This window comes from Pteropus vampyrus, unplaced genomic scaffold (genome assembly GCF_000151845.1).
Source record: "Pteropus vampyrus isolate Shadow unplaced genomic scaffold, Pvam_2.0 Scaffold217, whole genome shotgun sequence".
NCBI lineage: Eukaryota > Metazoa > Chordata > Mammalia > Chiroptera > Pteropodidae > Pteropus > Pteropus vampyrus.
Window position 1 is genome coordinate 1,052,345 of NW_011888998.1, and position 27,574 is coordinate 1,079,918.

The following is a 27,574-nucleotide window of genomic DNA, read 5'->3' on the forward strand; positions in this document are numbered from 1 at the left end:
GAGCCAGAGAGATTCCATGACTCGTCTGGGATAGCACAGGGAGACAAAGCAGAGGCAAGACTCGATTCTGGACTCTCAGCCTAGGGAATGTGGTGTCTGGCTTTGAGTCCCTTGGCCCAGGGTGGAAGGGCCTGTGATTTCTTATACTTTGTACCAATAAAGATGGACATTCCCAGCCTACCTGTGCTCCCCCAACCCGGTCCCCTTTGTGTTTACCTCCCTTTCCGGACTAGGCCCTCATGCCCTTTCCTCCCTGGTGACCTTCCTCTGACCTTCCTCCCTCCCTCTTTCAGAATGGGGTTGTCCACCGGGACCTCAAGCTGGAGAACATCCTCCTAGATGCCAGTGGGAATATTAAGGTGAGCCCCACTTTTCATTTCCAGCCGCTCTCCCACTTCTCCCCAGCCTTTCTGCACCGTCCCTAGCCAAGTCTCTCTAAGCCCGTAAGGGGTTCCAGAGGATTCAAGCAAATCCCAGACTTACGTGTTGGTTCCTATCTCATTGTATGTATGGAAAACTGAGACCTCAAGATAAGGGGTGACTTGCACAAGGTCCCATGGCTAGCTAGAGGCTGAGCCTGGGCTAGAACCAAGGTCTTTTGACTCCTCCACCAGCGCTCTTGATGTCACAAAGCTGACAGGAGTCAAGGTCTAGGGTTGGCTTTTGCTCACAACCTTGGGACTGACAGGGAGAGGGCCATGGCCTGAGTTCTTCCCACTTGCGTGTACACACGCACATGTGAACACTTTACTCTGCTTCAATTAGGTAGACCTTTGACACCTTTCCTCAAAGACCAAGATTTCCAGCACCCACTTCCTGCTTCTTGCAGCTGCTGACTTCCCATGCTAAGTAGTTAAATTTAGGTCTGAGAAATGCACGTTGATGAAATAAACTCAGATCTCTGAGCTGGAATGGGGAGTGGGCCAGGCTGGCCCCTGAAGGTGCCCGAGAGGGCTCTGACTGCCCTTGGACCCTTCTCAGAATCTTCTTGAATCGAGGACAAAGCCTCTTCTCCAGTTGCCTGAGGCGCCTTGGCACTGAGTTCATTCCCCTTTCCCAGCCAATTCCCAGAGTAGGTGGGGCTTGCTTTGATGCTATGGGGGTTGGGGGCAGAACCAATAAACCCACATAACTCAGATAGGCAGTAATTCTCCCATCCGTACCAATCATCTGCCTCATTATGGGCTTCAACTGGTAACAGCTTGATAAGAGGCCAATAAAACCATAAACAAAGGAGCCAGAGTTTCATAAACAGCCCCGCCCTGCCCTGGGGACATAAGACCCTCTGCTGGGAGCGAAGAGGTCAGGATCAGGCAAGGTACTAGCCTCAGCCTCTATCTGAGGATAGGCGGGATGGGGTTTCTCTAGGGAGCAAGAAGATGGGCTTGCAGCTTCACAAGGCTTCAGTATCAGGTGGCTCAAGGATTCCTATAATAGATTCCTTCTCCTGGGTTATAACCACAATCATGACCTTTGTTCTGCCCTCATCATTGCTTCTCGTCCATTCTGGGCTGACCCTGTGTTCCCGCCCAGGTGTAGACATAGATGAGCCTTTGCTAGGAGAGGCAGCCTAGCCTTGCGTGATTATTCAGTGCTGGAAAGGCTCGCTTCTGAGGACCATGACACTGGCATCAGATGTTGATTCTTGCCCTCCATCTGCTAGACCTTCCCACTGAGCCCCATGCATGGGTCACACCTGTGCTAGGAACTGCAGGAGAGGTGGGGCAGTAGGAGGTCAGTATGGGGAACATATTGATATAGAGACAGAACTGATGAGTGGGGCTACAGCGAGCCACCGGAAACTGTAGGACTTTGTGGGAGAAAGAGGTCTTAGGGCAATGGAGGGCTTCCCAGAGAAGGTGGGCTTGCCGGATCGAGAGGATGTGCATAGGCAGGAGAACGCACAGCTGGAGTGGAGTACAACATGAGTACAGGGGCCTTGGGAACAGTGAGGACCCTGGAGCCCCCACACACCTCTTCCTAGATGCTCTTCATTGACACACCTCTGCAGGGCTCTTTCTTCCAGGGCCTGAGCTGTGTTGGCAGTGCCCAATGTAGCGGTGGGGGTCATGGGCACCCCTTTCTCTTACTGGGGCCTGGAGAGGGGCAGGCTGAGAGCTACAGAAAACCCAGGCCTTGGCATGACTGTGTGTGACCCATTCCTGCAGATCGCTGACTTTGGCCTCTCCAACCTCTACCACCAAGGCAAGTTCCTGCAGACATTCTGCGGGAGCCCCCTCTACGCCTCACCAGAGATCGTCAATGGGAAGCCCTACACGGGCCCAGAGGTGAGTGTCTGCCCTCCGCTGCCGGCCCGCCTCAGCTGTTTCCCATGACTTTAGCTCCTGTGAGATAGGCGGGCTGGTTTCCTAGTTACTGCCTTTCTCAGAGCATATAGCTCAGCCTCGCTACCTCCCAGGGTAGTGAAGTGCCAGGCCTCTAGCCAAGAGTGGAAAACTAGAACAAGAACTTAAGTCTCCTGACTCTCAGTCTAGTTCTGTGCCCCTCACCTTCCTAGTTGCCATCACCTTCCCCGGCACCGAGCCAGCCACCCACTCCTGGCCCCGCAGGGGTGACCTCGCCACCGCTCTTGTGTTGGCGGCAACCCCTCCCAAAAGGATTGACAACACCTGCCCCCATGAGCCTCAGTCCCTCCCGCAGCGTCACCGCTCTGCTCCTGGGTACCAGAGGAAGGTGGTTCTCAGATGAGCTGGCCTCTGAGTTCTCCGGCGTGTACCCCTTTTTTTCTGATACGGAAGTGAGGCCAGAAGCCCCCCAGCCTGTGGCGTGTGGGCATCCTTGCTGATCCCCCCTTCCCTTTCGCAGGTGGACAGCTGGTCCCTGGGTGTTCTCCTCTACATCTTGGTGCATGGCACCATGCCCTTTGACGGGCAGGACCATAAGACGCTGGTGAAACAGATCAGCAACGGAGCCTACCGGGAGCCTCCCAAACCCTCCGGTGAGTGAGGGGTGTTCTCATCCAGGCCTGGCTGTCCTAAGCGAATTCCTGAGGCAGGAGTTAAACAGTGGCAGTCGGGTGAAGAGGACAGTCCCCCGTGGATGAGAGTGCCCTCCAGCCACCATCTGCTGTCACGTCTGCCTGCAGTGTCTGTGACCTGAGGATGGAGGGGATATCTTTTCCTTCCCTTGTGGGCATGCTTGATTATATGTGGAAAGCGCTTCCTAAGATCTGACTTAGAGTCCCTTTGCTATAGTTATCTTACTCCCTACTGCCTTTGTCCTTATCCTTAGAAATCTCTTTGTCCTTTACCTATAAAGTAGAAGGCAAGAAGGGTATGACATCCTTGGTTTACCCTTGCGCATAGTCCACGCCCTCAGAGGTTGCATTTCAGTGGGGAGAAGGAAGATACCCACTAACGTACAACAAAGCTAATGATGAAGTGGCCGGAGTCCTGAGGGGCATGGAATGGAAGAGGAAATTAGCAAAGTCCATGCAGGAAACCTGGGACCTGGCCTGGCTGGAGCATGCGTATAGCCCTAGGTGGGAGTGGACATATCTGACACAGAAGTGAGCAGTGTCTTAGCACAGGTGGGGATAAGCCAGTGAGAGGGGACTGTGGGTTCCCGTTCTCATGGCTGCCAATCTGAAGCTCCTTGTCTTTTGTCTTTCAGATGCCTGTGGCCTGATCCGGTGGCTGTTAATGGTGAACCCCACCCGCCGGGCCACCTTGGAGGATGTGGCCAGTCACTGGTGGGTTAACTGGGGCTATGCCACCTGTGTGGGAGAGCAGGAGGCAGGGCGCCCTGGCAGCGACTCTGGCCGGGCCTCCATGGCTGACTGGCTCCGGCGGTCCTCCCGCCCCCTCCTGGAGAACGGGGCCAAGGTATGCAGCTTCTTCAAGCAGCACACGCCTGGAAGCGGGAACGTGGTCTCCGGCCTAGAGCGCCAGCATTCACTCAAGAAGTCCCGCAAAGAGAATGACATGGCCCAGTCTCTCCAGGGGGACCCGACTGATGACACCTCCACTCGCCCTAGCAAGGGCAACCTCAAGCTACCAAAGGGCATTCTCAAGAAGAAGGCATCTGCCTCTTCGGAGTGGGCAAGGGAGGACTCTGCTCTCAGCCAAGTTCCTGCGAGCCCGGGACAGCCTGCCCCCCTGCTCCCCAGGAAGGGCATCCTCAAGAAGTCTCGGCAGCGGGAATCTGGCTACTACTCCTCTCCTGAGCCCAGCGAGTCTGGGGAGCTCTTGGATGCAGGGGACGTGTTTATGAGTGAGGACTCCGTGGAGCAGAAGCCCCCGCAGGCCTCAGGGCTGCTGCTCCGTCGCAAGGGCATCCTCAAACACAACGGCAAGTTCTCCCGCACAACGCTGGAACTCGCAGCCCCCACCGCCTTCGGCTCCTTGAATGAACTGGCCTCACCTTGCCCTGCTTCCCGGGCTAGCCGCCCCTCAGGGGCTGTGAGTGAGGACAGCATTCTGTCCTCTGAGTCCTTTGACCAGCTGGACTTGCCCGACTGGCTCCCCGAGCCCCCTCTGCGGGGCTGTGTGTCTGTGGACAACCTCATGGGGCTTGAAGAGCCCCCCGCAGAGGGCCCCCGAAGCAGGGGCCTGAGGCGCTGGCGGCAGGACTCCCTAGGGGAGAGCTGCTTTTCCCTGGGGGACTGCCAGGAGGTAACCGAGGCCTACCGACAGGCACTAGGGATCTGTTCAAAGCTCAGCTGAGGATGAGGGGCATCGCCCCACCTGGGCAGGCTCTCAGATGTGCCCAGAAACACCCTGAGGGGAGACCGCTTTCTCCCCTGCCTCCCAGGACCAGCATCCTAGCCCAGAAGGGTGAGGTGTTTTGCAATTAAGCCCTGGGGTGTGCCAGATGTGGGAAATGAGCAAGCGAAATGTATTGAGGGTTCAGTGTCTCAGCCCTGTCAAACTAAGAAGATAGTAGAGGGGAAAAGAGTAGGGAAGTAGAGGGGAAAGCCCATGGCCAAGTCCAGGTTTTCTGTTTCGTGTACACGTGGTAGGACCACAGAAATCTGGAAAGAGCACTCGTACCAGTACCCGTCTCCCTCATTGCGATGAGTACGTTCTGTGCACGGTGCCTTCCTGCCAAGGGAGGGATGGAAACTCTTCTCATACACATTCCCATCCCCGCCAGGCACCGAAACTGGAATGTGGAACCACCTCATGTGCCCAGGGCATCCTGGGAACGCGCTCCTAGAATGTGTCCCTTATTTCTCCCAGCAGTAAGAGAACACAACCTCTGTTTCTTCAAAGGTTCCCTCTCCTTTCCCATCCTCCAAACCTGGCCCAAGCCTCCTGGAGTTGCTGCTATGAATCTAAAAGACTTGAAAAGGCTCAGGCTGCTATTGGACTTCATCTCAAGGGGCCCAGACCCCCACCTTGAACCTCAAAGACTCTGAACTTCTCTGGCCTCCAAGCTGCTCCTGCTACTGAGAATGGTTGTGTCCATTTCTCTGGGCTTTTGGGACCCTAAAATGTCCTATTTATGTTTTCAGCTCTGTGTTTTTAAAAAAGTGAATCTTACTGTTTTCAATAATGTGAATACTATGTTCTGGAAAGTCAACTATGATATCTAACTTTTGTATACAGAGATATTTTTGCAATGATTCCCCACTGATCATGGGGGAGGGGGACCTTTTATGAATCCACATGTCCTGTTGCACTATTCAGAGGGGGTCTCTGGCTCCCTCATCCACTCCCTGACTCTGTCTACCTGATGGTCCATCTTCCTTTCTCTGTGACCAGAAAGAACCACCCCATTAAAAACCAGAACAGTGATTGAAAATAGCGTCTGTTGTTCTGTTTGAGGAGGTGGGGCGCAGGTCTTTGAGGCTTCTCTTAACACCTCCAGGAGGTGGGAAATAGAGAACCTGCTTAACAAAAACAAAACACAACAACAAAAAACCCAGCTCTTAGCTCCGAAAGGCTCCCCATTTTACTTTCGTCAGCACTTCTGCCCTCTTTAGCACAGAGGTGGGAGAGCCCTGGGCTGGGGGTCCCAGTTTGCTTTTCCAGCCTTTGGCGCTAAAGGAAGAACTGGGCTCGGCAGTTTATACAGCCCCGCCCCCAACCTTCTATCCATCTTCTCCCACCCATCCCCCATTCAGCTCTGTCCCCTGCTGCTTGAAGACACCCCCACCGCCTTTATTCTCTCCCTCCAAAGAAATTCCCTTTCCTCAGTGCTGGGCAGCTGCTCCGGCTCCGCCCTCAACGCCTGACCCCTAGAGAAATAAAGAATGCTTGGAATGCCCCCCCTTGAAGGCCATCCTCAACCCCCAGCAGAACATTCCCCACCCGCTGGCCTGCTCCTTTGAGAAACTGCACTCCTAGGGCTGGGATTAAAGGGAGAGTAAGGACAAAGTGCAGGCGAGCGGCGGGCTGGCTGGCTCTGGCTTCAAGCAGACTCCTCCCCAATGCCCAACCCGGGGGTCGAGTTGCAAGAGCAAACAAAGTGCTCAGGCTACAACTGGGGTATTTCGGTCTGATATTTTGGGGGTCCCACTGAGTGCTGGAGCTCTGGCTAGACTGTATGGACCCCGGGAAAATACAAGGGAGGGTCTTTACCCTCAAGAAGCATAGCGGTCAGCTGTGGAGTTGGCTAGTCCTATTCAACTCAGGAATCCAGCTCTATTGTGAGCCGAGCTCTGTGTAAGACAGAGATAATTGCTATGTCTGCTGCAACACATAAGATCTTAGCCTCAAGGAGGCTGCAGACTGCATGGCAATGTATCGTGCATAAAAATAAGTAAAATTCAACAGAGAAACTGTCATCAGTTCAGATAATGTTGGAGTATGGATGATGAAATAGAAGAATTGCAACTTAGGAGATAAGAGTAAAGGCTGCCATTAATTAAGTGCTTATGTATCAAGCACTTTATGTGCGTTACCTCATTTAATGCTCGTAATAGCCTTATTAGTTTGGTACAATTTTTATCATTCTCGTTACAGAAGAAATTCAGACTCGAAAACATTGCATAACTTGCTTAGCTAGCCAGGGAAAACCAGATCTCAAATCCAGGTTTGTGGGATGCCAAATCCTAGCACGGTGGGTTGGGGGCTCATTTAAACTGGATTAGGTTGGAGAGTTGGGAGAAAGAATATCCGTGAATGGAACTACAAATATTTATTGAGCATCTATTACATTCCAGGTTCTTTTCGAGGCACAAGAAAATAGCAACTTCTTCTGCAAAAAAAATGCTTTCCCCTCATCTCTACAAGCCCCAAAGAAAGCTGAGGAAAGGAGGGTGAGTGGGAGCAGGGAGAGGCTGAAGCGGGTGGCAGGAGGGGAGAAGGGAAGCTTCGGCTAAGAGCAGGGAGCAGAGGGCGGCCACAGCCGCCGCTGCCTTGTCCCACCAGCACCATCGCAGCCGGCGGGAGAAATTGGCATTTTAGCGAAGGAAGGAAAAGGAGCTCAAAAGGCGTTCGGTCCTGAGATCCATCCCTGTCCTCTTAGTGGTCTGTTAGCTTAAACTTTTATTAGCTAGGGCCCGGGAGGGGCATGCAGACAGAGGGGCGATGTGGGGGGACCCTGCTAAGAAAGGCGAATCTGGGTGGGAAGAGAATATCTATTACCCCAGCCCTGAAGAGACCTAGACTCCCCTGAGGGTTCCGCTCTGCATGGCCCTTCCCCTCACCTGCCATGATGCTTCATACCAGAAACATTCCAGAAGCAGGCTGGAGAGATGACGCTGGGCCTGGGGGAAGAATGCTGGAGCCCCAGGAATATTTAGTGCCACATGAGCGCTTCTGGAATGTGAATAACCACACCAAGACCAGGGCCATCTTGGGAAGACAGGAAACGGCCTTTGGAAACGAAGACAAGAAACATCTTGGTCAGAATCCTCTCCAGTCCTCAGCCATCTCCTCAAGTCCACCCAGGCTGTCCCTGAGTGGAAGCCCCCTCGCTGGGTAGAACTGAGGCTCCTCTGTGTTGAGAAAAGGAAACCCCCATGTCATGTTGGCCTGTCCCCACACCAGGACGACCCCTTCACTTCTTCCTGGCCCCATCCAGCCAGGCTGCCTCAGGCCCTCCTAGCGGGCTCAAGTGAAGGGGAAAGGGCGATTCAGATGTGTGGGGAGCAGCAGTCCCCTGCAAGCCGCAATGCCCACACCCTGTTAGCGCCATGGGTCAGCTCAGCGAGTCAGAATCTGAAGACTGACTGGCAGCTGGAGCATTTCTTGAGGACTGAAAACCTGATGGACCCAGGACGAAGGATTAGCTGAAGAGCCTAGGCATTTTTAAGCAGAAGAGGAGACTGGGGCTGTGGCGGGGGACCACATAACATATGATGGGGTGATCTTCTGAAAGAGGAAATAGAGCAGGACCAAGACCAATGGATGGGTGGGGGCTACTGAGATCCAGTATTCAGCTTATAAGGCAGTCACCTACATAATGTGTTTATTCATTCCTTCGGTAAGTATTTACCAAACACCTACGGTATACACTAGGCTCTGGGGTTACATTCGTGAACAAAACTGACACACATCTCCACTCTCACAAGGCTTCCATTCTAGCGAAGGAAGATGGACAAAGCAATAGGTATAATAAATAAGTAAATTAGATAGTATGTCAACAGGTCATAAATATTAGGAGACCTGGGATGGGGTATTTGGGGTGGAGGGGACAGGAAATACAAAGACCTTCAGGTAGAAGCAGATCAGGCAAGCTCTAGAACAGTCCGTGAGGCTGAAGCAGAGGGTGCGAAGGAGGGAATAGCAGAGATAGAATCAAGAGAGGTGAGGGGTGGCACGCTCACACACGCACACCGGCCTGTGAGCTGTTACATGGGCTATGCCTTTTATTCTGAGTGAAGTGGGTTTTGATCGAAAAAAAATTTTTCTCTAGCAGCTTATTGAGAAGAGCTGGGGAGAAGGGAGGTCAACGCAGTGATTTTTGGCCTGAAGGACTTGAAGGATAGAGTGCCCATTAGCTGAAATGGGGAGAGATTGCAGGCAGAGTGGGAAGCTGGGAGTACTGAGGCCTTGGGTACCGATGAGAGGTATTCTGTAGTCTGGGGAAGTTGGAGATACTGAGGAGTTGTTGCTAAAAGGAATTTGCTTTGGGTGGCAAGGCAGACGAGGTGATCTCTGAAGTTTCTGAGTGTAGCATCTAGGAATGTGAAAAGCAGTCATTTCCTTAGCCAATTAGTTGCTTGTGAAAGTGTGATAGTGGCAAAGGTGGGCGGTGCTGAGCTGGGGTGGCAGATTTGCCTGGTTGGGATTGGTCTCCTCCTAAGACCAGGAAGTGCTCTCTTAGGGAAGGAAGAAAGTATTGTTGAACCTTCCTGAGATTCGGTTTCCCCATCGGTATGGGCGGGGTGGGGGGGCAGGGAAGGGGGGCTGTAGGTGCTAAAAAGACTTCTCAAGACCCTCCACTCTGAAACTTCATGACTGAACATCTTTAAAGGCTTTCACAGATTTTATAAGAACATTAGAAATGTCATGCTTGGGCCAGGGCTCTGCCTCTGACAATGGCAGAGGGTCTGGGAGTTGTCTCATACAGCTGAGGTCCCCAGAGGATGAGCTGGCTCTCCAAATCCTGGTCCTTTTCCTGTGTCTCAGAACTCCCTGCCTCAGCTCCCTGGGGAGCTAGAGTGCTCTCGGGAATCTGCATTTTAAGAAACTTGGCAAGTGGCCCTGATCACACTGACCTTTAAGAACTTACTCAGGTGAGGGCCTTTAACCCTAACTTACCACTAAGGAGCTGCTGCCCTTAAAGGAATTTCAGGCCACCAGCCAGGCAGTTTCGCTCTGGGATACAGATCCTTCTCTCTCTCTCTGTCTCTCTCTCAGTACAGATCTTTTATCTTTCTCTCTCTAGATAAAAATCTTTCATCTCCCTCTCTCTCTGTCTGGATACGGATCTTTTATCTCTCCTTCTCTCTCTCTCTCTCTCTCATTTTACCTCTTGGCTCCAGAGCCCTGCCTCAAAAGGGATTCCCCATGCTTATCAGTTGTCTCTTTCTCCAGCCTCCAACCCTCTCCCAGAGCTAATCCCACCTTCTCAATTCCGCCCTGTCTTCTCTGGGGAAGGGTGGGGGGCTGTTAGGTCATGCTGGGGAATGAGTCATCCTAGGGTGGGGGAGGGGCGTCAAGTCCATAAATGGGCAAAAACTCAGATTTCAGGTTTCAGTCTCTTGGAAAAGGCCAGTCTCTCCCCTCTGTCCCCTCAGTCAAAGGAATTCCCCAGAGGAAAGGAAGGCAGTGGGACTAGCTTTGACCACTGGAATTCTAAAAACAGCAGAGCTTTTTAGGAGATAAGGTCAGTCTGACTCAGCTTCCGTGATAAACAGACACTGCCTGCTAGGATTTTCCCAGCCTAAGAGGCCAAAACCCCATTTCCGCATGGAAGTGTGGGGCTCTGCCTTTCAAGGTGGGGGCCCGCCAGCACCACCTCCTCCCTTCTCTGCACCACTTTCTCCTCACGATGAGAATGCCAGCTCCAGGCTGCACTGACCTGGGCTCTGGACTGTGGGGCACTCATCGACACGGCAGGACTGACCTCGTGCCCCACCTGGAAGCTGAGGACAGGGCGTGATGACTTTTCACAGCCTCCCTAGCTGGACTGTGAATCTCATGGCCTGGCCTGCAGAGTCTCTGTCTTCCTAATCCCTGACCCTGATCATTGTCGTGTCCAGCAGGCAGGTCCCTGGCTGGTAGCAGCAGGCCAGCCACTGGCGTGGATCCTGCCTCTGCTAAAGAACCTGCAAGCCCAGGTCCCACTTCTCTGTAAATGGAAAAGCCATTGGAAACGCCAGGTGGTACCTGGGGAGAGCAGACAAGCCCTTTGACAGAGCCTCGTATGGTAGCCAGATTTCCCATGAGATCTTTTCACAATTCAGAGTCCAGGCCTCACTTTGCCGCTCAGAAACCTTACTTCCCACAGGCTTAGGAGACTCCAGGGCAGAGTCACGGAGCTCCAGGAGGTGAACTGATACAGTCGGAATGCCCATTCATTGATTTATTATGAAAAACATAACTGCTGTCAAACCAACCAGAGACTTGGGTTTGCTAATGAGCTTGTTCACTGTTGGCAATTGCATACATGGGAAAGCTCAAGTTCAGTGGGAAGGTTATTCAGAGCGTGCAAGCTGGGCAAGGAGAGCTAGCTGAATGGTCTTCATGGCGTGCCGGGCTCTCCTCTGCCAGAATGCACCAGGTAGCTGAGTTCAGGACACACTCCCCCGGCACAGCTCTGGAGAGCACCCCACACGCATAACTGGTGCCACAGAGACAACCTCCCTGGCTTATTCAGCACATTCTTTGAGTAGAGCAATTACTTAGAGGGTCACTTTCACAGTCCGCTCACACCAGTCATGTTGCTGCAGGGATTAAATGAGATGACGCGTGAACATGCTTTGTAAGCAATGCATCACCAAAGAAAACCTAAGGAATGAGAGTAGGTGCTGGATAAATGTTTAGTGAAGGGCCTCCACCTGCCTTCCCGGCCCCCGCCCCATATAAAAGGGAATCTGATAGTTAAATCAATGAAAACCCTTCCCCTAATAAACTGTCAACATGTACTGAGACCTCACTGTTGTTCCAGGTACCATGAAAAATATAGAAGCAATAAAGTATGGTCCCCTCCCTCAAGATATTTATATATGATAAAGTCGAAGCTATGAACTAACACCTACAGGATGACTGTAAACAGCACAGAGGTGAGTGTACTAGAGTGTCTGGTACAGAGAATGTGTGAGACGCTCAAGTCCCATTGGGCTGGGTTGTAATGGGACCTCTGGCATAAAGGTGGGATAGACCACTGGCAGTTTTGGGTCCCCACTCTTTGGTCACTGCATTGGTCAGTAAAGGGATATGACTGCCTGCCTGGGGGTTCTAGGCGTCTAGGCCCTGAAACAGGATCTCACTTTAGGCCACTCACCTGAAACGCGGGAGTCCAGCTGTCCTTCCTCATAGCCAATGTCAGACTTGCTCCCATCGTGGGAAATGATAGCAAGCATCAGAATGAGCAGATATACACTAGGTAGGAATGAAGGATGGAGTTGGTCAGCTTTCTCTCTTGTCAGCCATGGTTGGGAGGGTGGGGGGACAACAAGCGACTGGCTTGCTGACCCTATTCCCAAGGAGCTAGAGCTTCCACCAGGCTTATTTATTCTTTTCTCCCTGCCTGGAGGGGCGTGCCTTCTTCAGATGCCCCATAAAACCTCAAGATGAGGCAGAGTTTGGTCCACTTCACAACCTGTGTCCCACACCCAGACCACTTGGGTCAGAGTCTTTAGAAACCCATTTTTCCATCCCTACAAAGGTGCTCGGCAAGATCCAGCCTCCCACTCCTACTAATCTCAGTTAAGAATGAGCTTAGAATCACAATAAATTATGTGTGCGACGTCATACCATCCCCACCCCGAGTTAATTTAAGAGGCAGAGGAGCTCATGCCGAAGTCTCTGGCGCTGTGCTAGAGCATTGGTTCTCAAAGTGTGGTCCAGGGACACCCCCCCTGGGGTTCCCCAAATCTTTTCAGAGGCTATACAGGTCAAAACTGTTTTACTAACAATGTGAAAACATCATTTGCCTTTTTCATTTTCATTCTCTCATGAGTGTATGGTAGAATTTTCCGGGGGCTTCATGGTGTGTGATATTGCAATAGATTGAATGCTAAAGGAGATCTAAGAATCCAACAATGCGAATATACTTAACACTATTGAATTGTATACTTAAAAATGGTTACAGTGGTAGACCTTATGTCAATGTATTTTTATCACAGTTTAAAATTAAAAAAAAATTTTTTGAAAGAATCTAGCTCTCTTTCATTAAGCCATACTTAAAGACATTTGCAAAAAATATAGAACAATGCCACTCTTCTCATTAATTATTTTTGTTTTGGGAAATCTAATTCTTTTTCACTAAAATGTTCTGTTTATATAAACATATAACGAGTTATTATTGTTACTTTTTAAAAACCGTTACTTCGAAGTGAATGAATAATTTTTTAAATTTCTGTTTTAATTTCTAACATGCCAACCATCAACTCGCCCGCATGAAAGCTCATCGAGTGTCCACACTAATTTTTAAGAGTGTCAAGGGATCCTGAGACCAAAACATCTGAAAATCGCTGCTCTGGTGAGAGGAAATACAGCAGGTAGAGTTGCCAGATAAAATACAGGATAGTCATTTAAATGTGAGTTTCAGATAAAGAATGAATAACTTTTAGTGTAACAGTGTAGGACATGCTGAGCTAAAAAATTGTCGTTTATCAGAAATTCAAATTTAAATGGGTGTTCCGAATTGTTATTACTAGATCTGGCAACCGTGAGAGCAGGAAAGATGTAGCTGAGATTGAGGAACTTGCGTAAGACCTCGGGGTTCTGACCCAAGAAAGGGTGGAGAACTCCCTGTCTCGGACAGCCTTAAGAAAAGTGAGTCTGAGGACCTCCAAGTGCGTGGGGCTCCAGGTTACAGCTGGGGGAGCAAACCTCTTCCCTGACCGGGGCCCGAGAGTCACTCACCCTCCAAGAAACCCAGACAGCCAGAGATGAGCAAAAGAAGAGGAAAATGAAACACATCATCCTCGGTGTTGTTGTTATTAAAAGGTGGAAGTGATACCAGTGGGTGAAGGGTGGAGGCGAGGGAGGATGTCAAAAACTCGAGGTTCTGCTAAAAATAGTTGTGGTTGGGGGGGGGCTGTCAGGAGGCGGGGGGGGGGGTGAATCAAGTCATCTGGGTGGGGCTGCGCAAATCCACAGCTTGGCGGGGGAGGTCAGGCCTTCTACAGGCCAGGTGGCAGAAAATCTAAGAAGCACAGTTGGGGCTGGAAATAAATAGTGACAAAGAACTGGCCTCAGGAGCCGCCTATAGGAGAAAGGCCATCCCCCTTCCATCAGCGTGGGAAGCTCTAAGAATCTCTTTCCATTAAGAGAAGCAGGGGTGGCCCAGGAATAAGACTGGCAGGGAGGCCGCAGTGCATGCTTATTTCTTTAACATGTATTGAACACCTACTGTGTATTTGGCATTGTACCTGGGGATCCTGAGTTGAGTAAAATGTGGTTCCTGCTCTCCAGAGCCTGGAAGTCCAGTGGAAAAGAAAGATGCGCAAAAGCAATATGAATTCATGAATTTATTGTGATGAGAGTGAATAATTGAAGGCCCGAGCAGCAACCCACCGACTGCACACCTGAGCCCCTCCCTCAGTGACTCCCCAGCCCTGGCTCAGGCTGCAAACCAACGGAGGACGGAGGACGCAAAATCACCCAGCTGCCCACAGAGCAACATTCCAAGCCCCAGAGCTCTTTTCCGCCCATTTTTTGCCAACTGTTTAGAACAAAGAATAGTAATCAGATTGGGAGAAAGTCAAAAAGGACAGTTTCCTGAAACTTCTCCCTCACCTGTCAGAGCCTGGGAAAAGCTGTTAGATGCTTCTTCGGAGGGTTTCTAAAGGCCACTATTGACTTCTAGTGAAGGAGAGGCAGTGAGGGAGGCTAGGTGTCTTTGACCATGGTTTTGGACCCAGCTTGAAGTCACTGAACAAGTGAGGCAAAGACAGTCCATCATTTCTAGTGTCTGGAGCTTACCGAACAAACATGGGTTGAGCCCCTCTTGCCAGAGGCCAGGGTGAGATATTGAGTCCAGAGCTGCAGCCTGCTAAGGACACACAGGGGTCAGATAATAACCGGACAGTGCCTGCGTGGGGTCTGAACACAGGCCCTGTGGAGGGAGCAAGGCCCCTCGGCTGCAGGGCACTGGAGGAAAGCTTCATGGGGAAGTGGGCTGGGCCTTGTAGGCTAAGAACTTTTCTGGGTCAAGTAGAGGGGTTTTAGGAAACCAGAATTTCTTGGAAACTTAAACACTGACTTCAGATCGTCAAGTCTGGTGACCGTATGTAAACCTCATACTCCCAGATACACTCTGTATCCTGACTTCTGCCCCCTCTCCAGCCATATTTTATTCTGGGCTTACGCTGCTGCCACGAGAGGCGTCTGCACTCTTGGGAGAGGAAGGGGCCAAGGGTTTTTTCTCTGTTCCCTGGGTTCCTGGGGTTCAGGCACTAGGCCTGGTTTCTGACCTTATTCCTCCTCTCCCACAAAGCGCAGCCTGACAGCCTGGCCCTTCTCTGCCTTGGCCAAGAGGGAGGCTGCCAGAACCACAGCTCACCACAGAGGCCAGGCTGGACGTACCTCCGTGGAGCAGCAGCAGGACCAGTCTCCCCAGTGGCTGAGCGCAGCCAATTCCCCACTGTAACTTCCCTACCAGCGAGCAGATGGTGTTGGGTTTCTCTGAGACCCCATGTGGGTAGGAGAGTCTGGTGTGACTCTGCCTAAACTGGCTGTGTGACCTTGGGCAAGTCACTGTACCTGTCTGGACCTTGACCTCCTATCTGTTCAATTATAATCCATATCCTAGGGTCTGTCTTAGGCGACGTAGCCAAACATGCTTTGCAAGCTGTCAAGCGCAGCACTGGTCTGAGAGGTTGTTACTTTGACTTTGCCTTGGGTCCCACAGTTTGAACAGGGAGGCTGTCTCAGAATTTATTTTTCAGGCATCGGTTTCCAGATGGGGATTCCTAACCTAGGGTCCAGAATGGTCTACAGGAAGTCCTGGAGTCATTTGCAGAACTTTTGAGCAGGTGCATTTTTCTGAGAAGAAAATGGAGTTTTTCATCAGATCCTCAAGGTACTTCATGCGTGAAAACCTGCTAAGAGACACTGCCTGAGCCTTGGGGCTCCTCCCATGTGCCGTCATCTGCCAGGGTATTCCGAATCCTCGGAGCAGCAGTCACACAGGCTGGGGTGACCCATGTCTACCAATTCGACATGGACGTTCAACAGCACCACGCCAAGGACATGCTCCCTGGCCCCAAGTTCCCTGCAGGCCAGCGACACAAGAGCTCATGACATCTGCATCGTGCCAGAGTCTAGGACATGATATTTCGGTACCACTCTCCATGCTGGCCTGGCACTGGCCGGAACACCGTGCCCTGTTCTAGACAGCACGTTACCAGAACGTGGATAAACTGAAATGTTTCCAGACACAGGCCAGCTGTCAAAAGTTTTTGAAACCAGTCTCAGGAGGAATGATTGGAAAAACAGAGAGGCTTCGGGTTGGAGCAAAGAATTATAGAGCAGACGCGGACTGGGAGGGGACATTAAATTCTTGAAGTGCTGCCTAGTGCCTTCTGCAGGGAGGCAGATAGTGACTCAGCGAAGGGAAATACTTCCTGGCAGTGAGCTCTGTCCCGCATGGAGCGAATGGACTGAGGCTCCCCAGTACCCCACATAGTTGGTCTTTTGAGGCAGGGTATAAGCTTTATCCTGGAAGGAGATGAAGAAGTGACAATGACAACTCCTCCCTTGAGACTCAGTGAGTGGACGTTGCCTTGCGAAGGGGAAAGGGAGCAGGACAGGGAATTGCAGGTCTTGTCTGGGCCCCTGTGGCCTCTGCTTTCATGAAGGCATCTGCTCTGACCGTCCGGATCTGCTGCAACCAAACCCCGCCACCCATAGCCCCTGATTGATGATGCACAGAGCAGGGAGCCAGGCTGGGTGCTGAGAGAGGAAGCTGGTGGTAAGGAGGGCTCCAGCCCCCTTGGGAGACAAGCCGGGCTGTCTTGGGCCAGTCAGAGGCGGTAGAGATGGGAAGATGGCTCATTGATGAGTCACCATGGCCATTGTCTGCTCCTGCTCCCTCTGGGGGAGGGCAGCTGCGGGAGACAAGGCCTCTGGCCACTTGGGCCTGTGAGGACAGGCTCCCCACTCCTGTTTGCACAGATCTGAGGGCAGTTGGGGTTTGGCTGTCTGGCGCTCCTCATCCACCCAGCAAGGCAGGGCTGGTAAGCTGGCATCAGATGGATGGTGAGGGGGAGGGTGTCTGACTCTGCTCATTCCTTGCTAAGAGCCCAGAGGCCTGGCCTGTGGGAGGAGCTGCCCTGCCCTGTCTGGCACAGCAGGAGAAGCTGGCAGGCGTGCCCCCTCTCTAGGGATCACACCTGGGCCTGAGCGGCACAGCCTCCCCACCACACCCTTCCTAAACCTTCTTCCGGCCCTGCTCTCACCTAGCAGGCCTGTCAAGCACCCGGCCCTATTTCAGGGGCCCAGGGGAGCCTGGGAGAATAGGGGTAACTCGGGGTCAATGACTCCCTGCCCCTCAGCGGGGCTTGTCTGGTCTGAGGGGCAGGGCCACCCTCGTGCCCCAAGTCAAGCCTAAGTCTGGGTTCTTGATGCCTCCTGGGGTTGGAGGTCAGAGAAGCTCAGAATGATAGGCTGTCAGGGTTGTTACACATGTGGGGAAACTGAGGCCCACAGAGAGCAGACACATGCAGCAGGGGTGCCCAATCTGTAGTGGGCAGCTGGGGAGGGAGGGCCTACGGCAGGGGGCTGTTGCCCTCCCAGGTCCCTGCCAGCCTCCGACTCGGGACAAGGCTGAAGGTGGGGCCGCCTTACATTCCTGCTGCTGCCTCCCTTGCTTCTTCCTTTCTCAGTGAACCCGAATGAAGGTCTCCTGGAGCTTGGGGGCAAGGTTGAGAAAGGGGTCACCCTGTGAGGGCAGCAGCATGGCCTTCAGAGACACGGGACAGAACCCTGGTTCTTGCCACCTTCTACCGGTGGAATCTAGAGAGGTGCCTAGAGCTCTCTGAGCCTGTTTTCTCATCTGTAAAATGACAATAACCATCTCCATGTGCAAAATATTTTATACCTATTATCTCATTTAATTCTCACAGCAAAACCTTGAGTTCTTCTGATGAGAAAACAGAGACCTAGTGAGGTTAAATACCTGTGGCTGTCTGACTCAAGACCCCTGCTCCTGACCACTCTGCCATCGTCTCCGCCCCCGGGGTTAGCAGCTGAGTGAGAGGAAAGGACACAGTGCCCTTCCCCTGGGCCTGATGCGGAGGAGGGAAAAGGGCTGTGTGCAGGGAAGGGAGAGAGGGGCTTCCGGGCAGAGGGTGCTAAAGAGGGTCCAAAGCAGAGGCCCCTGAGAGGGCTGCTAAGTTTAGGGACCCACCCTCAGGACCTTCAGCTGCCCAAGGCCCTGGTGGAAGGGGAGGGACTGGACGTCTTGAAGGCAGTTGAAGGCAAAGACAGTAAAATGGAGATTCTGTGGTTAAAGTGGCTGCTTGGCTGAGGGAGACCCAGACTCAAGGCAAATATTCGCCAAACTGCTGACAGTGCATCCTGAGGGATGGCACGTTGACTCTTTACGCCCTTATATTGTCTGCATTTTTTTATAGTGTGCATTTTTTAAATTTTCTTTTATTATTTATTTATTTATTATTGTTATTCGTGCCTACAGCACTTGGTCTTCCTAGGTGGTCTCCCATCCAAGTACTAACCAGGCCCGACCCTGCTTAGCTTCCAAGATCAGATGGGACTGGGCTTGTTCAGGGTCCCATGGCCATAGACCATGACTCCACTGGTGCACGAACCCAGGACCTTCTGTGTGTAAAGCAGACGTGCGAACCACTACACTATGGAACCATGTCCTTGAATTTTCTTCTAAAGAAAGAATAAGACTGGAAGGACTTATGTCAATTGCTAATGGAGATGGGGGAGGAACCACCTGTGATTTGAGTTCCCTTGTTAAATTTTCTACAACAAACATATATTAAAAATACTCAGAAAAATAGTTTTTAAATGAGATTGCACATGTAACATATCTAGAGCAGCACTATACAAACAGAAACTTCTGCCATGATGCCATTGGTGCCATCCAATACGGTGACATCAACCATATGTGGCTAGTCCAGGTAAGAAAATAAATTTTTAATTTTATTTAATTTTGACTAATTTAAATTTAATTTTAGATAGCCTGGACTTGCAAAGGTCCAATAAGACAGACTGTGAATGATGACTCTCGGTCTTAGGATGAGCTTCCTGCCCTGTCACCATCTGAGCCTATCCTGACAGGTGCTTTCCCCCACCTTCTCTCTCCTCCCTGGCTTCACAGCTTGCTCTGCTCACGGTGGAGTCAGGGTCCTCCCTGCCTTCCCACACACCCCTTCTCCCACCTGACTTCTCCTACCATGTTCAGAGCACAGGGGCTCCTTGGTCACCCTCCAGGGGTGTGTGTCGTGGTGGGGATACCTCCTACAGCACCATCATCTCATCACAGTGAACTTGGGCAACTCATCTCCCTTTTCTGGGCCTCAGTTTCCTCATCTGTCTAATGGGAGTATTGGCCAAAGATTCCATAAAGGCCTCACAGCCCTTCACCTAGCTGCTGAGGTCCCAGGGAGGGACCACTGGACATGGCCAGGTGTCTCAAGCACTGCTGGGCAAGAGAGAGGTGCATGAGGGAGCAAAAAGCACTTTCTGCTGGAAGCCTAATGAGGCACCAGGATGGGCGAAAAATGCATGACAAGGGATGTGTCACAGAGCAGAAGAACTTTGCCCATCCAGCTGCCCTCTGGCAATTGGTCGCTCTTCCTTAGGTCATAACTCCATTTTAGCATTTACTAAACTGCATTGTCATTTACCTGTTTGTTTTTATCTCTGTCTGTCAGGATAAGATTTCAGGTGTTCAAAGAGAAAGGGTTTGTGTAGCGTAGCTCAGCATCCTCCATGTCTTACATAAAGTGAACGTTCATATGGCTTTGGTGAACGGGTGGCTGAATAGTTCTTTTGGACCCCCCAAAACTTTCCCCTCTGGGGTTGGTGTTAGGTTCTGTGGTTTAAAGGACCCAGACTTGGGGGGAAAAGTAGAAAGTCGATGAAATTTTTGCAAGTGTTGTCTTCCCTTTCTGCCTCTTTAAAAGTGTTTTCTCCTCAGCCCCATGAACACTAATCTTCTCTTTCTCTGGCAGAGTAGAGAAAGAGATATGGGATAAACTAATTCATACTAAGATGTGAATGGCTCAAGGTTTACCCAATCTGCACTTGTACATGAAGAAGCGATGTTAACTGAACTGCGGGTGTCAGGCTTCCATGATGGACACTGGCGTTGTCAACAAGCCTGGGTTTGTCCTGGGCTTGCCATTCACCAGTTTTGTCCAAAAGTAAGTTCCCCTCATCTTTCTGAGACTCTGTTTGCTCACCATAGTGAAGGGTCAAATGACACCTTTCTAGCCACCCTGTAGGGTTGGGGTGAAGATAAAATGAACTAGTGCACACAAAAAGCATTCGTTAGCTGAAAGGTCCTGGAAAGAGAAAGGGACTGATCTTGTCATGACTTCGGCCCAGAGCGAGGCCTTCCCACACCCTCGGATCATCCCTGAGCAGAAGATGGCTTTGTGTGGAAGCCTCTTCCTTTTTAACCTTCCAGCTGCCAAGCAGAAAAGACAACCCGGGTGTCTCTTTCATCTCTAGCCCCGCCCCTGGGGGAAGGTGAGAGGGCGAGCAACCTCCTGGCTCACTCACCTCAGACGCTTGGGCTCCGCCCCCCAGCCGGGGCGTGCAGCAGCGGGGCCCCTCCTGTGGTTAGAACTCGGGTCCCAGCCCGTTCCTCTGTCGGCAGCGCTGCTCACAGGCCTCACCACAACGCTGGGAGCTGCATGCAGAGACATCTTCTCAGACCTTTCCAGAGACCCGCTAGCCTTGTCAGTCTCTCCATCTTAATTCTCCATTCGTGTGGAGGGGGACACTGAGGTCCCGAGGGAATACACGGCCTGCTCAGTGTCTCGCAGCACGTGGAGCCTTAGCCAACGCTTTTTCTTTCGCTTTTCTCCCAAAGTTCCCCTCACCTTCCCTTTTGCTCCAAGCACAAACGACCCCTCCGAAGCGCCCGAGGTCCAGAAGTCTTGGGGCGGAGGTCTCCTTTCCTCTCTGAAAGATGTCTTCATTCCAGCTTCTCATTGAAGAAGACTCAGAAGCCCCTTCCCCTAAATGACCACATGTTCTCTCAGTCTCACCTGAGACTGATAACTTGGACGCCATCCGCAAACCCAGACCTGACCAAAATCATTCCCGACAAAGGGACATTCTCTGTCCTTGCCTCTGAGCTACGCCCCCTCCCCAGTGCGCTGAGCCACCCCCCAAAGCTCCTCATCAGAATAAAGTTCTCCCTCCCCGACTTCCCACCTCAGCCTATCGCAGTATGTATCTCTGCTTGCATCTGTATTAGAGGTGTGTGTGTGCGTGCGCGTGCGCGTGCGCGTGCACCCACTGCCCTGCAAGCTCCCTGAGGACCACGGACCGTGTCTTGCTTTTCTCTGTGTCCCCAGTGCCTGGCACAGAGCAAGTGCTCCAAACCATGTTTCTAGCATTTATTTGAACCTAAGGCTGGGTCGTTTGGAGGTCATACCCCTGGACTCCAGGCTGCCAACTCCGATGAGAACACTAAAATCAGGAGAGGTGGGAACAGAAAGGAAGGAACGGGACCCATCCTCAGCCCCTTCTTCCTCAGCAGCCACGTTGCCATCTCAGGGCTTCCCATCCTTGGCCTGGCCTGGCCTCACCTGGCCGAGAAGACGAGGGGGAGAAGAGCAACCAGAGACACATAACAGGTGTGTGTTCGTGACTTGTCTCTTGCACGAGGTCAGTCAATGCCCAATTTCATGGGAAATCCTCTCCACTAGTAAAAGAACAAGGGGACTGAGCTCCGGGTGGAAAGAGGTGGTTTCTTACCTGGAGCTGGACACCCAGGGGAGTGACCCTGAGAGAACTCAGCCTTCTGTAGGAGATCAGAGCCCAGAGCCCAGAGATTCGCATCTTCCGAAAGTGTTTACTTTAGTTTTATTCCCAGTGAGCTGAAATTGCCAAGACAACCAAAGTAAGGCAACGAAAGAACCTATAGGTGGGAGGTTGAGTAGCAGCGGAGCTTGTGGAATGTCCTCTGGGTGCTTTTGGAAGTAGATTCATCTTGGTGGGTGGCCGCCTGGAAGCAGGAACATGGCAGAGGTAGCCTGTCCAGCTCCACGGGGCCCAGGCCACTTCATCTAGGCAGTTGGCCAAAGGTAGCAATCCGCTGCTGGGGAGGGAGAGCTCTCCCGGAGGACCCAAGTGTGAGAGACAGCAGTCTGGACCGCCCTTCTGGCTGGCTGGGTGACTCAGGTCCTGCCGGTGGGTCTGGATGTGCAGGGGCAAGTCCCAGCCTTTCCTTCCTCCTCACTGCCATCCTAGCATGCCTGGCAGGGCCAAGCTCCCTCCTTCCATCTCCGTCTGAAGGTTGGCTGTAAACTTTCAGGCCAAGAACAGGTCAGAGCCCTCCCTGGGGGCTCCAGATGGCCCAGCAGTACCCTGACTGGTATGACTCCTAGGGAGAGATCTGAGGGTCGCAGGGGGCAGGCAGCCACATCTGACACCTGAGCCTCAGGAGTGGCCTGCCGCTTGGGTAGCATGGGCATTATTATCACGTTTCAGATGAGGAAACTGAGGTCCGTGACCTCACAGCCAGTGAGTGGCTGAGTCTCAGTGGCTCAAATTCAAGCTTCTTGATGCTGGTTGCCGAGGCCACAGAGGCCCTTTCTGGAGAAGGGTGGACCCCACACACTGATCTACATGCAGCACAAGTGTGCAGGCAGCTGCCTGGGCCAGGCAGGCCTCATCAGTCCCCTCTCAAGCTGGGGCTGGGACTCCTTATGTCTGAGACAGAGGCAAGGCCTCTGGAATAAGCGAGCTCTTCTGGGGAAGGGGAGCCACGAGGGCCTCCACTGGGACATCAGGTGTTGGAGGCCGAGACTCCCTCTGTCGGCCTCAGCCTAAGTGCTTCTGCAGGGTCTGCTTAGACTTCTCTGAGCAATTCTTGGCTGAGAAGATATTTTCTTTTCCCTTCTCTCAAACATGCCCCTGAGCCCAGGAAGCAAGACTGGTCATAACTGCCCTGGGTTAGTCCCTTATCAGATTCTAGGCACTGTGCTTAAGTCTCCGCAGGATGTCCTCTCTCCTGCCCCCCAAACCAGTGAACCAGGTGTCATTTGCTTTCCTATTGGTAGATAAGGAGACTGATGTGAGAGCAATTGGAATCTGGTCTAAGGTGAGGGCAGCACTGGGATTTGAGCCCAGGTCTGCCAGCTCCAAAGCCCATGCTCTAAGTATTGGGGTTCAGACCGCACTTAGGGGCCTTGCCACTGATGTGGAAATTAAGCTTGCCACTAGGATCCCTCCAGGTGCCCTGGCAACAGCTCCCCTCTTCTCCTACTGTAGCCCCGGGTCGCTTCTCCTGCCCACCCACCCTCTCCACCCCAGAATCACCCTGGAGTAACCTGTATAACCTGGACGGCATGGGGTGAAGTCACCTTCCTCAGTCTGCTGTGCTGAAGACTTTGGTGTTTGTTCGGGCTGCACCTGCTGCAGCTCCACTGTTTCCACAAGACTGGCAAGGAGTGCCAGCTCTGCACAGGCACAGGAACTGTGCCGGCTCCAGGTGCTACTGAACAGTAAAGCACCAAGTCCAGACACAGATGACTTCTCGCTGCCCCCACCTTGGGCGGGCTGAGGCTGTGGGATACACAGGCCTGGGTGAGCCCTCTGAACCTCTAGGTATGGGGCAGGACCAGCAGCACAGATGCCCTAGGAAGAAGCCTGCCCATTGGTCCTAAAGTCTAAAGGATGGTGGTCCTCTACAGAGGAGACCACCCTGTGAACCCCTGGCGGGAGAGGAAGGCAGGTCCAATGGGGGCAACTCATCCCCCTTTTACAAAGGGAAGAGAGGCTCAGACACAAACAAGGGAGCATCAGTGACCATTAGAGGAGCAAAACCCAACTCCCAGTCAGGGCATGGCTTTACTAGATGCTCCGTTGTCACAATGAGGCAAACGTGGGACCTGTGCTATTTAGTCCTTTTTGCAGAAGACTCTGGAGCTACAGCCGATCTTCCCCTTCTTCTTCGATTATTTGTTTTACAGCCTCAGGATGGGCTGAGAATGACCGCTGCTCTCCCTCCCTCTTCCTTCTTCCTTTTCAGTGTGGACTGCGGTTGGCATGACATTAAGAGCCGGTGCAAGGAAGGCATCTGACCTTGGGGAGGAATGTGGGAAATGTCTGCAGCCTGGAGCAGCCACCCCCCACCTGGGGCCCAGGAATCTGGGCTCCTGGCCCAGATGCCTGGGCCAAGTGAGGTGTGTACATGTGGCTGAAAGAGAACAGGGGTAGTGCGGATCCCTAGAACAACACTGTTGGAAGGACCCTTAAGGTCACCTGGTGAAACTCCGCCATGGTTACAGAAGGTAAAGATGACTGTCAATGTCGCCCTCCTCAAGGTACCAGCGTAGCACCTTCTCTGATCTCACTAGGGCCTGGTCCCAGACTCCCGGAGGACCCTCAAGCCCAAGTTCATGGAGACAGCTAAATATTGACTTCTCAGACCTATAAACCACAGAATGTCAGAGCCCTTTGAAATTAGCAGCTACTACATCCATCCCATATTAGATGTGGAAATAGAGGCCCCGAGAGAAGCTGGCAGTTGGTCATAGGTACACTCATTATGGGCCAAGACTCTGGGTGTGTCCTTTACCCACGCCCTCCTGCTTCCATGATGCTGGAGGCCAGCATCTCCTTTTCCCAGTAAGGAGACTCGAGTGACCCCCCCACCCCCAATCTCCCACAGGGCTGCTGCTGGGAGTCCAATGACTTCTGTGGGTGCCCTTAACTGCTAGGGGCGAGAGAAGCAGCCATGCAGCTACAGAGCAGACCCTGAAGGCCTTGCCTCTATGCTCAAGGCCACACTCCAGCTCCTGGTGAACAGGTGATCTCTGCTCTGGCTGGACGGCATTGATAAGGCCAAGCTAACGCCAACAGAGGCCCGAGGAGCGCCCCGGAGAAAGCGTTGAGTAAGGATTCTGCTGCCCTCTTGTGGCCATACCTGGGTATGACTGCTGTTGGCCAGGCCTCCAGCTGCTTATCTTCTCCAAGCTACGGAAATCTCTCGCCCTTCCTCTCCTGAGGGAAAGCGCTCTAGGAGGTCTGGATGGGGTGGGGAGATGACGCCTTGTTCATTGTTGGTTCCTGGAGGAAGAAGGCCTCAGGCCAACAGTCTGTGTTATCCAGAATGTTTGAGTGTGGGGAAGAGACTCTGTGGGGAAGAGACTCGGTGGTTTCCATAGAGACAGCCTAATCAACCAACACTAGAGATGACAGTTTGAAAATTTAGAGGATGTTTATTTCTCGGGAAGGTCCACAACAGCTGGCAGCCACTGCCCTCCCCGTTCTAGGGCATTTCTCTCTCTTTTTCCAAGAAGTCTCCTCTCTTATTCGAAGTGCCCATGGAGGAGGCTGGGATGTGAAGAAAAACCATACACGACACTCCAGAGCCTTAAAAAAATTAAGCAACAAACAACCTGCACGCAAATGCACACATACAAAATAAATAGACGTATAAAAGAGAGGCTTTACTTCTCCAACCCTGGCTCAGGCTGCTTGAAAGAGGGGCCGAGTGGCTTTGTCCTACGTCTCCCAGCCAGGATTGTCCAGAGGCTAAATGGTATGGAAGTGCCTGACAGCCAAGAACAAGCCCTGGCTTCAGAGAGGGGACAGGCGCTGACCTCTCTCTGCAGCTCAGTGGGGATAAGGTACAAAAGAACAAATAAATAAATAAATAAATAGAAACCAACTGCTCCCAGAGGCCTAAAGACTTAGGCTGAGGCTCGGGGGCCCCAGGCCTATTTCCCTAAAAAGGACAGATCCAGTGACAGGCAGAAAGAATTACAGGGAGAACACAAGTCCAAAGCCACACTCAGCTGGCCTCCAGAACCTGCATCCCCCAGCTCTCAGAAAGTCCCAGTCCAGAACCCAGCCTCGAACTAGCTCTGGAAAGAGGGGTAGGCTGAGCCTGCTCTCTGGCCCGGCAGGTGTCCAAGGCTGGGGAGCTTCTCCCCTCTCTTCTCTGATATCTCTGGGGCCAGGAGAGCCTCCCGCTTGCCCTCTTGTCTTCTTCCTGATCCATCTCCACAGGAAGGAGCGGTGGCTGCCACCAGGGTGGGCTCTTCCTTGGGAAAGCTGAAGCATGGCCCTCTTCTGCTCCTGTTCTCATTGACCTTCCTAACTGGTGGCAGCCCAGTCCGCTGGGAGAAGTCCTTGTGTGACTGTAAATAATCAAGAGTCCAACTTCGTGTCGTCCTCTGCTCCATCTGGCCGCAGATGTCCCCACCGCCTCCAGGCAGTGCTGCCCCCAGGGCTCCTTTCAGGTCAACGAGGAGAAGGCATCGGACAGAGAAGCAAGAACAGCGACGGGGCAGGAGCGGCTGGAATGGACAGTTCAGGCAGGAGGCCACACTGGACACATGAAGAAGTCCAAAGGAGTCGGAGTCCTAAGGTCCCTCCTGGAGAGGCATGGCCAGCTGGGGGCCGGGGAGAGCATGGGGTAGGTGCTGGCCGGCCGCTCAGCTGGGCAGCAGCACATGCTCCAGGAGGTAGGTGAGGGAATCCCAGTGCTTCCAGAGGAGGAAGAGGACGAGAACCAGGAGGGCGGTGCTGGTGATGCGCAGGCGTGTCTTCATGAGGGGCGTGATGAAGTTGGCGATGGTGGACACGAACACCAGCAGCACGGCCATGAGTGCCAGGATCACATTGATGAACTTGCCCAGCAGCGCCCGCGCGTTGGCATTCTCCACACCCTCCAACTGCACCACCTGCTGCTGCTGCTGCTGCAGCTCCAGCTTGGTGACCCGGGTCAGGCAGGACTCCACGGCTTCCTGTGGGGCGGAGGGGTGGGCACACGGGAAGGTGAAAATGCACAGGGTGCCCACTTCAAAGGCTGATCAGCTGCAGAGTCCTTTATTTATAACTATTTGGGGAGGCTGGTAGGAAACGGGAGTCTTGATTGATGTGGGAAGGGGAGGAGCTGGCCCAGTCCAAGCTTCCTCTTGAGGCACCGGAAATTCCAATTATTCATTAGCAAGGCTGCCATCAGAACTGGGGGCACAGAGGCCCTCGCCAGTCAGCTTGCCTTTGCGCGGGTTGCACACTCTCCGCCTCGGGCTTGCCTTGCCTTTACCTCCACCCTACCCAACGCTGCCCTCTTCGTCCGCCTGCCCCAGCTGACAGAGCAGCCTGTGCCCATCATCCCCCACTTAGTAACCCCTCCCCCTCTGGCTGCTGCCAGCTCTGTCAGCACATCTGGGTCCCTTGTGGTACCTGGATGTCCCGAGCCCTCTCATAAGACTGGTAGGCCACCTTCTCCTCCATGCTGGCCAGCTCCTGCTTCAGGTTGGTCATCTCATTCTGGTGAAGCTCGGTCAGGTCGTTGAGCTGCTCCTCCAGCCGCTCGTACCTGGCAGAGGAAGGGCAGGTGACACCAGTCCTGGCTCCCAAGCCTCCCTTCTCTCTCCAGGATCAATTCCATTCATTCTCAACAATGACTCAACCCACCCCACGTGTTCAGCTCCATTCCAATTTTAGCAGCAACGACAATGAAAGGTATTATTCACACAGCACCTACGTGCAGGAACTGGCTGAGCACTTCACCCACATTATCTCATAGGTTCATCACTTTACAAGATAAGTGCTAGTGTTGCCCGCATTTTACAGACGAGAAGACTAAGGCACAGAGAGGTTAAGGAATTTGCCCAGAGCTAAGATGCTCTCCCGGGTACCGGGCGCACAGGGATACAGAGACATGATCCCTGTCTGCTCTGAAGGCACAAATATCGAAAGATGACTATTAGGTGGGGGTGGTTAGTTCCCCCAGGCAGGGTTCCTCCTCAATTTTCCAAACCTCCTTCATATATATAAACAAGAAAAAGTGCTAAAGAAAAGATCCTGCAGAATCC

At 52.6% G+C, this 27,574-nt stretch overlaps 2 protein-coding genes, 1 long non-coding RNA gene and 1 pseudogene across 13 annotated transcripts in view; 2 read left to right on the forward strand and 2 right to left on the reverse strand.

Annotated features, from left to right (window-relative positions):
* The window catches only part of NUAK2 (NUAK family kinase 2), a 10,065-nt gene extending 4,299 nt beyond the window's left edge, over positions 1-5,766 (forward strand). The window contains exons 3-6 of one of the 2 annotated variants that reach the window (XM_023538276.1): positions 294-359; positions 2,169-2,288; positions 2,827-2,959; positions 3,634-5,766. In XM_023538276.1, coding sequence (XP_023394044.1) covers positions 294-359; positions 2,169-2,288; positions 2,827-2,959; positions 3,634-4,685 — 1,371 coding nt within the window. In that variant the 3' untranslated portion in view covers positions 4,686-5,766. The remainder of the gene's footprint in view (positions 1-293; positions 360-2,168; positions 2,289-2,826; positions 2,960-3,633) is intronic. The other variant, XM_011372994.2, reaches the window with a different exon arrangement.
* A 7,964-nt stretch (positions 5,767-13,730) lies between these two features.
* On the forward strand, positions 13,731-24,538 carry LOC105300671. Of its 6 annotated transcripts, none has more exons than XR_002783471.1 (5): positions 16,307-16,765; positions 18,594-18,679; positions 19,736-19,927; positions 20,602-21,373; positions 23,773-24,538. It is a non-coding gene; the product is annotated as an uncharacterized LOC105300671 (long non-coding RNA). The 6 variants fall into 6 exon arrangements; XR_002783469.1 differs by lacking the exon at positions 18,594-18,679 and adding an exon at positions 18,737-18,839; XR_002783470.1 differs by lacking the exons at positions 16,307-16,765; positions 18,594-18,679 and adding an exon at positions 13,731-16,296.
* Positions 18,217-18,335, reverse strand: LOC111747304 (annotated as a pseudogene).
* A 1,151-nt stretch (positions 24,539-25,689) lies between the features above and the next one.
* Positions 25,690-27,574, reverse strand: part of TMCC2 (transmembrane and coiled-coil domain family 2) — a 35,033-nt gene continuing 33,148 nt past the window's right edge. For all 5 annotated transcript variants that reach the window (XM_011372996.2, XM_011372997.2, XM_011372998.2 and 2 more), the window contains 2 exons: positions 26,940-27,075; positions 25,690-26,497 (listed from right to left, as the gene is read on the reverse strand). In XM_011372996.2, coding sequence (XP_011371298.1) covers positions 26,186-26,497; positions 26,940-27,075 — 448 coding nt within the window. In that variant the 3' untranslated portion in view covers positions 25,690-26,185. The remainder of the gene's footprint in view (positions 26,498-26,939; positions 27,076-27,574) is intronic.